The 12792-nt window shown below is 41.7% G+C and overlaps 1 protein-coding gene and 1 long non-coding RNA gene across 6 annotated transcripts in view; one reads left to right on the top strand and one right to left on the bottom strand.

The window, feature by feature from the left end:
- The window catches only part of C6 (complement C6), a 25419-nt gene extending 17206 nt beyond the window's left edge, over nucleotides 1-8213 (top strand). For all 5 annotated transcript variants that reach the window (XM_015615363.2, XM_015615361.2, XM_015615360.2 and 2 more), the window contains 6 exons: nucleotides 681-792; nucleotides 1276-1408; nucleotides 2396-2587; nucleotides 3129-3219; nucleotides 5124-5365; nucleotides 7290-8213. In XM_015615363.2, the coding sequence (XP_015470849.1) occupies nucleotides 681-792; nucleotides 1276-1408; nucleotides 2396-2587; nucleotides 3129-3219; nucleotides 5124-5365; nucleotides 7290-7471 (952 nt within the window). In that variant the 3' untranslated portion in view covers nucleotides 7472-8213. The remainder of the gene's footprint in view (nucleotides 1-680; nucleotides 793-1275; nucleotides 1409-2395; nucleotides 2588-3128; nucleotides 3220-5123; nucleotides 5366-7289) is intronic.
- On the bottom strand, nucleotides 8078-12792 carry LOC107198378. The gene is made up of 2 exons (XR_001518932.2): nucleotides 12022-12792; nucleotides 8078-8457 (listed from the first exon to the last, which is right to left on the bottom strand). It is a non-coding gene; the product is annotated as an uncharacterized LOC107198378 (long non-coding RNA).

Below are 12792 nucleotides of genomic sequence, written 5' to 3'. Positions count from 1 at the left end.
TTTTTTTACTATCCCCTCCTTCACAGAGGTTTAGATCTGATCTTAGATCTAAACAGAGAGAGTTTGGATGAAGCTACCAACTTTTCTCATATTTTCACTTCAAGTGTACCTGATGTACCTTTTTAGCATGGTTTCACCTTCAAAAAACTGGCTCAGTATTTTTCATCTTCAAGCCCAAGGCTTCAGTTTTTCCACTGGGACCAAGAGCTGAAACAGGATTCTCACTATCCCTGCTGTAATGACTGCAGAGGGCATTCTGGAGTGAACAGGAGAGGATTACAAGCAGTGGGCTCCACAGTTCTTTGTTACTGAGTTAGGCACTATGGGCTGTACAGCTCCATGCCCTCAGAGACCAGCCACCTTTAACCGCCCCGAGGTGGCAACAGAATTACATGGATTATTTAGAGACTTCCTGTTTTGTTATTCTTTGATGACTCTTTTTCTTGCTGCATAAAAATATTTAATTAATTATGTTGATAGATGCATTTAGCACTTTTTTACTGCTCTCATGCTCTCCCCCCTATCAACCTGCAATTTTGTGCACCATCTTTTATTTAACAGAATAAAATTATAGGGACAGGATGACAAGACACACTTGCAGCTCTCCTGACACTCTGCCATTATTGCTTGGTAACCTGAATGCTTAAGATAAAGCCTTACAGCAAATTTTCACTTTTCAGAGGTGCTCTTTGTATAAATGATGATGAAGCCAAGAGAGAAGAGAATGTCTTGATTGGTGAACCTGACTCTGGATGTTCTAGGCCAGACCCACCAGAGCACGGCTTTATCAGGGTAAGCATGAAAAATGATACAGAGGCAAACTGTAGTAGTTGCAGAGATTGGAAATTTGATAACTTCTCTGCTGTATGTGCCTGATATCCAATGTACCTGCTGTGCTAGTGAGAGTGCTGTGTTCAAGGAATGCTGCAGGACTCTAGCCCACCACACTCCATCAGCAACTGAAGAAAAATCAAGGTAAAATTCATTTCAAGTGGTCCTTGAATCCTTGTTTTGTAACCATAACATCAGTTACCGCAACTGGACAAAGTTATCATTATATTGGTGAGTGGATGACTCATATTTCAGAGTAGGAATTGCATGCATTCATTACATCTTATCAGGATTTTGCTATTGTTTCCTTTGACAATGCCTAGCCTCGTTACCATAGATCCTTGCAGAGCTTTTTGGTGTATGTTTTTTTAAATTTTTTTTTAATTTTTGGGTTTTGTTTTTTTTTTGTTTGTTTGTTTGTTTGGTGTTTTTTTTTGTTGTTAGAATGAAAAGAACCAGTATGCTGTGGGGGAGGAAGTTGAAGTTGCTTGCATGAGTGGTCATAACCTCATTGGCTATCAATACCTTCGGTGTCTGCCAGATCAAACCTGGACACAGCAACATGTTGAGTGCCAACGTAAGAAAGAGAAAATCAACAAAATGCACAGCAGTAAAATAGAAGGGGAAGAAAATCATACAAAAAAGATTTTAATAAAAGTTTTTTTAAGAAGAATCTCTAATGTATCTGAAAAGATAGCATTTTAAGAAGGTATTTCATACAGACATGGCAAAAACATCATGAGTCACTACATCATTCCTCTTTCAATTCAGAAGTGTTGCTATTATGTGCTTTGTAAGGAAATGCTAATATCCAGTGTATTAGAAAATCCTCAGATGGATGCTGCAAGATCCTCCTCTTTCATAGTTTTACATATTTTTAACAAAAGTACTCAGATTTTGTTTTCAGACTTACATAGACACCTTTAGGTTGATACAGTTATGAAGAAGAAATTATTCTTACAGAAATTTGTCTACTATCTTTTATATTAAATGGATGATATGTTTCTAACAACAACCTCCCAGGCTGCCTTGAAAATCTCTACCATAAATCAATGCCTTGAAGGATTTATAGCTCAGTTAAGAATTAAGGATCAGAATTGGTCTGTGTTTGCTAACAGGAGAGATTCAGTACTTTTCTAAAACTTGGTGTGATTGTATTTACTTAGTCTTATTTTTTTAAAAAAAGAAGTATCTGAATATACTTATGAGCTTTCTATTGTCATTGACTTTCTTCCATTTACAAAAGAAAAATTAAAATGTGCTGTTAAATGGCATTCTTACTATTTTTAAACAGCAAAATTAAATTACTTATATTGGCATACATAAGAAACATATTGTCGTTATTTAGTTATTACTTGAGAAATATTTAAAGACTATGACGATGCACTTAAAATTTCTATACTTAATTATGTTACCTTTTTATTAGTTTTTAATGTCAGACAAATGTTCAGCGTTACTGAGTATCTTTTATATAGTTCTTCAGATAAAGAATTATGACTTTCTGTAAATATCCACAAAGCATTAAACCAACAAGAATTATGCTTTTTTTTATTGTTTGTTACAGCCTCAGTATGCCTCAGGCCACTAATATCTGACAGTATCACAATTTCCCCGTTTAAGCAACAGTACAACATTGGTGAAACAGTGAAGCTGAGTTGCCAACCTGGGTTTGTAGTCACTGGTCACACAAAGTATACCTGTGGGAAAGACCTGTCCTGGATGCCTCCTATTTTGAGTTCTATTATATGTGAAACAGGTTAGTATGCCTGCAGATACTGTTTCCATATTGCTGGTATTAACAGTACTGCTTACTTCAGCTAGCTTGAACTAGAAGGCTGATGACTGCATTTAAGACATATAGCAGCTGTTCATTAATTTCAGTTTTACTTTGTGTCTCCCACAGAACTTCAGCTCTAAACTTCTGCATTATGTTCAGAATTTTTGGATGCAATGTACTGTAAACTTTAATAATGAAATTAAGACACTGCAACTGTTTGCTTAAATCTGAAACCAAACCAAAGCCCAGCTGCATTAACAGGGCTTTATGAAGGCAAAGTAGGAAAATGCATTCTATAGAATTTTATAGAATTCTATTCTATTCAGCTTCTCTTGTTAAACAATGTTTTCCAATGAATTTTCCAAAGACTGATGAAGATACTTGTAGCATGCCAACCAGAGAGTTTTTGAAAATAGAAACTTAGAACAAATAGAAATAAATCCATTTTAGCTTTTATGGTAGAAGCATAAGATATTTCTGTCCACTTCTTAGTAGTTACAGTAGTTCTCACTTGTTTCAGATGTGCAAACTAAAATTAGAGGTACTTGCAATCCAGGACAAAAGCAGGTTGGATCTCAGTGTGTTTGCATGTCTCCAGAAGAAGATTGTGGGTAAGTACTGTAATTAGAAATCAAAGTTTCTCTAATGATAGACCAAGAGGCCATTGCAACACTGAACAGGAAGAGCAGAAAAAGACAACTGCAAATCAAGACTACTCTCTGTTTGGATATTAGCTAGTTATTCCTCTGTATTCAAATTACAGCCCTGTTTGTAGCCTATGAAACAAATGAACAATCACAGGATCACAGAATGGGTCAGGTTGGAGGGGTCCCCAGTGGTGTCCTGGCCCACACTGCCTACTGAAGCAGGGCCATCCCAGAGCACAGGGCACAGGATTGTGCCCAGGTGGTTCTTAGGTATCTCCAGTGAGGGAGACTCCATGACTTCTCTGTGCAAACTGTTCCTACTCACAGTAATCCACTTCCTCATATTCAGGTAGAATTTCCTACCTGAAATTGCATCAGTTTCTGCCCCTTGCCTCTTGTCCTATTGCTTGGGACCACCGAGCAGAGCCTGGTCCCTCCTGTGGCCCCTCCCTGCAGGCACTGACAGACACTGCTGAGGTCCCCTCTCAGCTGTCTCCTCTCCAGGCTGAACAGGCACAGCTTCCACAGCCTTTTCTCAAAACAGAGATACTCCAGTCCCTGATCATCTTTGTAACCCTCCACTGGACCCACTCCAGGAGTTCCATGTCTCTGCTGTGCTGAGGAGCCCAGAACTGGACACAGCACCCCATGTGTGCCTCACTAGGGCTGACTAGATATGCAGGGTCACCTCCCTTAATTGACTGGCAATGCTCTCCCGAATGCACCTGTCAGGAAAATTAATCCACAAACACCAGAGGTTTATGTCCAAAAAAGGAGACAGAGGAGTCCTTTTACTTTATTCGAATAAAGGGAGAGGCCATGGGGCATTCCCCTGGGGTCTCTCAAATTTTTGGAGGGCGCAGCCTCCTTTTTATCCTAATTCCCGGCCGCTTGTCCCTTCTCTCTTTCCCCATAGGCCGAGGTACTTGAGAGGTACAGGCTTCCCGGAATGCCTGATACCTGGGGTACCTTCCCACCCCCACCCCCAATGCATAATCCCTTCTTAACTTTTATGGAATTCATAGTGTTCTTTTAGTGCCCCTTTGATCTTCTATTGGAATCCATCCCATTGTTTCTGTCGTCTCTCACTGATAGCTACATCTTATCAACTGACCCACAGCTTGTTTGTAAAGACAAGCTCATCATTCCTCTCACACCCAATGACATTACTGTACAGAGACATGACAGAACATCCCTTTAATCTACACTGCTCTTTGCTACTGGAGACCCCAACTCTTCCTTTTCTTCTCTTTATTTCTCCAATGTCATCAACGTGCACAAGAAGCATGCAGGAACTATGATCTCTAAGATTCCTTCCAATCCAAACCATTCTATGATTTTATGATGCTCTTTTTGGAAAATTACTAAGCTCCACAAAATGGTGCTGCTTGGAAATACATGCACCTTCTAGGAATGAATTCACTCAGTAACCAAGAACTATACAGAAAAAAGGAAACTACAAACAGCATGACTGCTTTTGCCTGCCCTTGGTTCCAAGACAACTGTGCATCAGAGATAGACTTGCACACACAGCTGCAGGGATGCATTAACTCAGAAAAGCCACCCAGGCCCTGTGGAAATTTCACATCCTTGTGGAGATAACAGCCTCTCTTGTTTCCTGTACAGACACATGTCCTTCACCTCCCTTCACCTCCCAACACTTGAACAGGACCAAAGCTTCTCCATCTCACAGGAGCTGTTTTATCAGGTCCAGGTTCTGCAGTAGTTAGGGCAGCCTTAGGTCTTGAGACGGATCTCCAGCCTGGCCACGGCTTTGCTGTGTTTCATCCAATGCTGCTAGACTATTTAATAGCATGGACTTATTCTACAGCTTGCTAAAATAATTTTTCTTTTCTTCCTTTGGGCAGCCACTACTCAGAAGACATCTGTGTGCTACATGCTGTTTCTGAACAGAATGTGACCAAGCCCAGCTGTCAGTACTCAGCCGAAATGTGCCTTGGAGTGAAGTCATTTCATTTCTTGCATGCTGGCCCTTGCCATGGTAATTCCAACCTAGACTGGGCTATTGAGAGGGCAAAGCTCTCTAAAAATAGCTTGAAGAAAGTGCCTTGTGGTTATGACACCTGCTATGACTGGGAGGATTGTCAAGGTATGACTTCTGAATGGTGAGGTTTAGCCATCCCTTTGGATCTAAAAGTGAAATGTGCTGACTTTTGCTGCTCCGGGAACAGGATTTACAGCATTGTGGTCCCTCTGGGGACAAAGTGTGAAATTGTAGTCAGTTCTGCGTCCCTGCTACTTAGGGTTACACTTAAATATGTGCCCTTTCCCTTTACTCACAACTAGTGTAATGTTGTTACTTCCCATTAGAAAGGCACAAGAGGAGCTTTGAAATTAAGAGAACTTTATCAGGAGAATTACCATTTGAATCTTTAATCAGAAAAATGTAGTTGGTAATATTTTCACCCATGCCTTGTAAGGCTACTAGATTCTAGTTTTTAATTCAGGAATTAATTTGGCCCACACCCTCTATAGCATATAATTAAATTGTGAAATTAAATCATGATACTACTTCAAAAGCGAGACTGGGGCCATCAGGCTTAATGGGATTTTAATGGTAAAATTTGCAAATACACATATGTGAAAACTGTATTTATCAAGAGTTTTAATGAACTAGCTAAGCTGGTAAAATCCCTAAGAGGATTATTTCCTAGACAATATTGTGCAACTTGGCTATTTAGTGTGTAACCAGGTGATAAGAGCAGTAGGTTTTTCTGTAAATAGTTGTCTGAGGTTCTGACTGGCTCCTCGCACATCAAGTGCTTGCCAGGTAAAGGCTGAGTGACAGACACACTCACTCCATCCCTTGCTGCCAGAGACAAATCCGATTCTTATCACATCTGGTCTACTTAATGATAAATAAAGCAACAGCAGTGTGCAGCAATCCTAAACCCCTGTTTTGAAGATGCAAGATTTCTGTGGCAGAGAATTTGAAGTAAATATGGCTGTAAAATTACTGCATGACTTCTTGTTCCTTGTGGGCTCAAGCAGAGGGCATGACCAGGTGTGTCCATCGATGGACGTGCTCTGGTGGAACCTCTAGGCACCTTGTGCTCCTGGGAAAAAGGTGAATTTTTAAAAAAAATTACTTATTCCAGAGCCTCTAAGAAGCCTAGCTCTGCCTCCACTGTGCAAATGTCTTCAAGCTGGATCTTGTGCCAGCATATCAGTGTTTTTATCTCAAAAGCCTACAGAGGAGCCCTGTTCAGAAAAATAAGAGAGAGGGGAAAAAATATATTAAATAAGATTAGTTGTCAGTGTGGTGCTCAAGAGATTAGAACTGGACTCTTCACCATCTCTGCAGAAGTCCACTTTTCATGAGTGTGCACAAACATTTAGGAAATGAATGTTTTGTTTTTCCTGAGAGTAGGTAGCTGGTATCAACACAGGGACAGAACACACTGCAGAGAAGATACTGCAGTACCATGAAAGAAGCTAAATGGAAGAAAGCACACATTTTTCATGTTAAAAAAAAAATGAAGGCAGAAACTCTGCCTAGGGAATTTCTGGGAAAGAGTATAAAGAGTCAGAACCTGATTAGATCAGAAATAGGTAATGAAATAACCAGCAGGACTGAGCTTTACCATAGGCCAGCAGTAGCTAGCTTAGCATTCATGAAGAAAGCTTTAATGAAATAGGAGCTGACACAATATGGACCTTAAGACTCCATTTCATACCAAGATTGTGTTCAAGGATAATTGGTAAAAGAAAGTCAACTTAATATATCTTTGTTTAGAAAAAAAGTCAGGGAAAGCCAGTTGATAAAAGTAGTTAAATAGTTAAAAAATAGTCTTTTGTATGGGCCATTGCTGCAAAAACTGTTATTTAAAGTTGATTATGTCTCTATTCCTAATATCCAACCATCCAGTGAATGCATTACAGGCTTTTTGTAACTAATATATCACAAAAATCCAAGAGTGCTTTTCCCTGTTGGACTTTGAAATGTTATCAAAGTATAAAATTTGGTTTTAGCTATCACACTTGCTGCTATATTTCCACACATTCTTTCCCAGAGACGCAGACCCAGTGCTTCTGCCTGATGCCTTACCAGTGTCCCAAAGAAGAGATCCGCCCTCACTGCATCCAAATGGAGACAACAGGGAGGCGGAGGACAGTCAGTCACTGCATGCTGGCAGCCATGAAATGTGCTGGCATCAAACTGCAGGTGCTGGAGCAGGGGAGCTGCCTGCCATAACCCATTTGCTCTCTGCAGACACCATGATCATTGCATCAAATGCAGACTGAGCCACCCACGGAAAAACTTGATCGGTTATGAAAGGATAAGTCGATCAAAACAAAAGGATGATAAAAAAAGTAGAGCTTGCTTAACAGCTTGTTGGGAGAAGGATGGCAGTGGTTTTTTTTCTGTCTGAAAATGACCTGGGCTTGGGAGTATAGGGACAGCTTGTCATTGCTGGCACCACTGGCGATGTGCAGAGGAAGGGAGGGGAACAAATGGAAAGGGAGAAAAAGAAATATTGCCTTTGTTCTCCCCAAGATCTGATGAGACTATTCCTTTCCTCATCCACTTGCTGCTTTATCCTTGTGCTTGTGACTGCTGTGCACTCTTGTTTCACTGGATGAATACCTGCTGTATCATGCAGGCAGACAGAGCAGGCACTTCAACACCACTTCTGACGTCAAATGGGGAAGGGGCAGCAGGAGGCTACCTGCAGTCACAGTACAAATGGAAGGAGCAATACCAAACACTGAAATCCACAATTATGTAATGATTGAGTGAAGCTTTCAAAACAATGTGATCTCTAATTGGAGTAGCTGAAGGGAGGAGGTATTTGCTTTCTGTATTTGTTTCCTGGGTTTGAGCTTTAGGCAGAAAGCCTGAAGTCTCAGGCTTGGAGAATTTTCATGGTACCTGTCAAGATGAATTAAGAATGTTTGTACTTTAAATATAAAATAAACATTTAATGAACAATGCAGAGTCCTACTGCAATATGTTGTTCTACTTGGAGTGGTTCTGCTTGGAGTCTACAGAAAAACATGACAATCAGATTCCTTGCATATACCTGCATCAGCACCAAACCTGACAGCAATTGCATAGGGCACCTCAGCCCAGCCATGGTCCATGCCCCCAGCATTCCTTGGTCACAAATCATTGCTCCTGAGCAGTTGCAACTAGAATTTCCCTTCAGCACTTGGAATTTCACAAACTGGAGTATGAACCTGCATTTTAAGAAGGGGAAAATTGAAAAACAATTCTTTCTTTACCAACAGACATCAGAACAATGACAATCAGGAAAAAAAAACCTCACAGAAACACAGAAAAGAAACATAGAATTTGCTGAGTTGGATAGGACCCACATGGATCATCAAAGTCCAACTCCTGGTTCTGCACAGGACACCCCAAGAATCACACCATGTGCCTGAGAGCATTGTCAAAATGTTTCTTGGACTCTGACAGGCTTGGTGCTGTGACCACTTCCCTGGGGAACTGTTTCAGTGCCCATCCACCCTCTGGGTGAGAAACCTTCTTCTAATAACAAACCTAAACCTCCCCTGACAGAACTCCAGGCCATTCCTTTGGCAGATCAGTGCCTGTCCCTCCTCTTTTCCTCACAAGGAAATTGTAACTGCAGTGAGGTCTCCCCTCAATCTCTTCCAGGTTGAATAGACCAGGTGACATCAGCCACTCCTTGCACGGCTTCCCCTTCAGACCCTTCACCATCCTCATGGCCCTCTTTTGGACACTCTCAAATAGTTTCAAGTCTTTTTTATGTTGTGGCACTGAGAACTGCTCCAGCACTTGAACTGAGGCCGCCCCAGAGCAGAGCAGAGTGGGACAATCCTTGCCCAGCTGGTGATGCTGTCCCTAATGCCCCCAGGACAGGGTTGGCCCTCCTGGCTGCCAGGGCACTGCTGGCTTCTGTTCAACTTGCCATCAACCAGGAGCCCCAGGTCCCTTTCCATGGCACTGCTTTCTAGCATCTCGTTTCCCAGTCTGTCCATGCATACAGGATTGTCCTGTGTCAGGTGCAGGATCCAGCATTTTTCCTGGTTGAATTTCATAATGTTGGTGATTGATCAGCCTGGTCACCAAGGGTCTCTCTGCAGGTTCTGTTTGCCTTGGAGGGAGTCAACAGCTCCTCCCAAATTACTATCATCTGCAGATGTAGTATCCTTTCCAGCCCTACATCCAAAGTTGTTTCTGAATAGGGCCCATGATGGAGCCCTGAAGAACTCCATACGTAACCGGTTGCCAGTCTGATGTTACTCCATTCACTACAGTCCTTTACGTCTGACACATCTGCCAGTTGCTCACCCACCACATGATGCATGAGAAATATCCATTATTGAACAACCTGCCCTATGTGTCAGTGTTAAACCGTGCCAAAGGCTGGACAAAATCACCTGGGAGCTGGGAGTGGGCTGGATGTGAAGTGGTTATCTTTCCCTACAAAGAAACATATTTAGGATGTTGTCAAGCTCCCTAGAGCATCATCTAGTATCAACTTGATGGAGCTCAAGAAAAAGAAGAAATCATCCTGCTGCTAAATACAATAAATGTGTGTTTTCTTACATAAAATATGTAGTAAAAAATATTATAAAAGCCTGGGATAGGCTTTCCTGTGTAGTTCTATAGCTCTTTCCTCCAGCTGAAGATCTACAGTAATACGCTAGTGGTGACCTAGGAGTGAGCTGCAAATTCTGTTATATTTAGATTGGTTTTTAGTGCCCTTGTTTCTTCCTGCTTGTTGCATTCTGTGGGGCAAGAATCAGTCAGAATGGTTGTGTATGTTCTCTGCACCACCAACAAACAATGAAGATTTCTTTCTCCTGATCCTCTAAGCTTAATATCAGCTTTTCATTACAGGCCTCTGATTCCTGTTTGACTGTATAGCAAAGTTTCTGATTAAAGGGAATTTTTTATCCCTGACATTTTTCACCATGATTAATTGCTAGATGAAGTTATTTCCTGCTAAACAGAAGGCAGCCAGGTGCTCTCTGACTGCCCCCACTTCTCCAGCACTTCTGGTCTCAGAGTGGTTATGTGCAGTGCAAGTGCTCACAGTAAGATTTGCTTTGCTCTCTCTTGCTGATGGGGATAGAATCACAGAATTGGAATCTGTGGATCACTGAATCACTGGATTGGAAGAGACCTTCAAGACCATCAAGTCCAACCCAGCCCTAACACCTCAACTAAACCATGGCACCAAGTGCCACATTCAGTCTTGTTTTAAACACATCTAGGGATGGTGACTCCACCACCTCCCCAGGCAGACTGTTCTAGTACTTTATCACCCTTTCCATAAAAAACTCTTTCTTAATATATGACCTATATTTCCCTTGGCACAGCTTGAGACTGTGTCCTCTTGTTCTGTTGGCTGTGCCTGGAGAAAGAGACCAACCCCCTCCTGCCTACACCCACCTTTCAGGAGTTGTAGAGAGTGATAAGGTCATCTCTGAGTCCCCTTTTCTCCAGGCTAAACACCCCCAGCTCCCTCAGCTGTTCCTCACAGGGTTCGTGTTCCAAGCCCCTCACCAGCCTCGTTGCCTCCTCTGGACATGCTCAAGCGTCTCAATGTCCTTCCTGAACTGAGGGGCCAGAACTGGACACAGAACTCAAGGTACAGCCTCACCAATGCCAAGTACAGGGGGAGAATGACCTCCCTGCTCCTGCTGGCCATGCTATTCCTGATACAGGCCAGGATGCCATTGGCCTTCTTGGCCACCAGGGCACAGGGCTGGCTCATGTCCAGTTGGCTGTTGACCAGCACCTCCAGGTCCCTTTCTGCCTGGGCACTGTCCAGCCACACTGTCCCCAGCCTGTAGTGCTGCAGGGGGTTATTGTGGCCAAAATGCAGGACTCAGCACTTGGACCTGTTAAACTTCATCCCACTGGACTCTGCCCATCCATCCAACCATTCTAGGTCTCTCTGCAGAGCCCTCCTACCTTCCAGTAGATCGACACACACTCCCAGCTTAGTGTCAACTGCAAATTTACTAATGAAAGACTCAATACCCTCATCCATGTCATCAGTAAAAATATTGAACAGAATTGGCCCTAGCACAGACCCCTGAGGGACACCACTATGACTGACTACCAGCTATAATTCCCACTCTTTCTGTTTTTCAGTTGAGCATTACAGCACAGAAAGGAGACATCATCTGCCACTCTTTAATAAGGGGATGATTCTGCCATACACTGAATCCAGAGAAAATTTTCAGCATGCTAAAATAAGTGGGATTTTTACTGCTGACTTCAGTAGGGTCTGGATTTCACTTTGCAAGGACTTTGGGTTTGTTCCTGTGCTCTGTCACAGGGTCCTCAACCCTTAGATCAAGTTCTGAAGTTCTTTAATATTTCCTTCAACATCTATCTTTTTTTTAGATGTGATGACTTATATTAGATAATGATAGTTTTCTTGTTCACTGTGGGCAGGAAATGCCATCCCTATGCCACTGTAAGCTCCAAGTAACCTACCTGGCTTGATGGATCACTGCCTTGGGCCATAACTTATAATTGGAGAAGATACAGAAAACCTGAAGTGAATCTGTCAGGGTAACCTAGGTCACAGGGACCTTACCAATTCACAAAGGACATCTTTCTTGATAATGCAGCATGTCTACTGCACAGGAAAAAAGCCCTATCTTTTTGGATTTAAGATTAGAGAGGAAGCATCATTCAAAATAAATGTCATAAGCCTTTCCACACAAAATTCCATACAAATTCCAACATGTCTAATTTTTCACTAGCACAAGCATGTAATGTATATAGAGTACACTTACCAGGGTCTGAGACAGCTGAGGCATGATTCAATGACTGGACAATTAGCACTGATGTTGTAGGCATCTCACCCTGACTTCTGTATAAATATAGATATGTAGATATGATATAGGTATGTAATGTAGAATACAAAATTTGAGAAAATGTAGAAGAAAACTGAAGAGTGTCTGTTGTAATATTTATCCTTATGCAACCTCAGAAAGGGGTAATCCAGAGTTTTCTTCAAGGATTTGAAGGTAAATCAAATATATAAGTTTAAATATCAACTGCCAAACTTTTTCTGATGAGCCACAGTTAGTTATAGCAATTATTGTTCCTTGTTGCAAATATGAAAACATCTGGTATTAAATGTTTGAGTCCGGGTATTTTTATACTTCAGATGAAGTGAGAGTGGTAATTATCTCTTGATTTAAGATTTTTGTGCAAAATAAGACTATTAAATGCAAAATTGCTAGACGTAGTAAACACAGTAGAAAATAGGCACCAGTGGTTTTGCTAGTAACACTTTCTCAGTGAGTGATAAAACACAGACCATCTTAGCCAGTGTTTTTCCAGTAAGTTCTGGCAGAGTCCACTGCTGTCCAGTGCATTCTCAGGTCTGCACTCTAGAAAAGGCAGGGATACATCTCCAGCAGCAGCATAAATTGTAGCATTCGTGATAGCTCCAGCTCAACATACTCAGTTGGGTATTCAGAGGGAGAAGTCCATCACATTTCTCCTCAGATGTCCTTGAGCAGTATGCTTTGACTATTTTTTTTTTTTTTTCAGAAAAG

The sequence above is a fragment of the Parus major genome, chromosome Z (genome assembly GCF_001522545.3).
Source record: "Parus major isolate Abel chromosome Z, Parus_major1.1, whole genome shotgun sequence".
Classification (NCBI taxonomy): domain Eukaryota; kingdom Metazoa; phylum Chordata; class Aves; order Passeriformes; family Paridae; genus Parus; species Parus major.
This window is presented reverse-complemented; position numbering and strand designations above follow the sequence as displayed.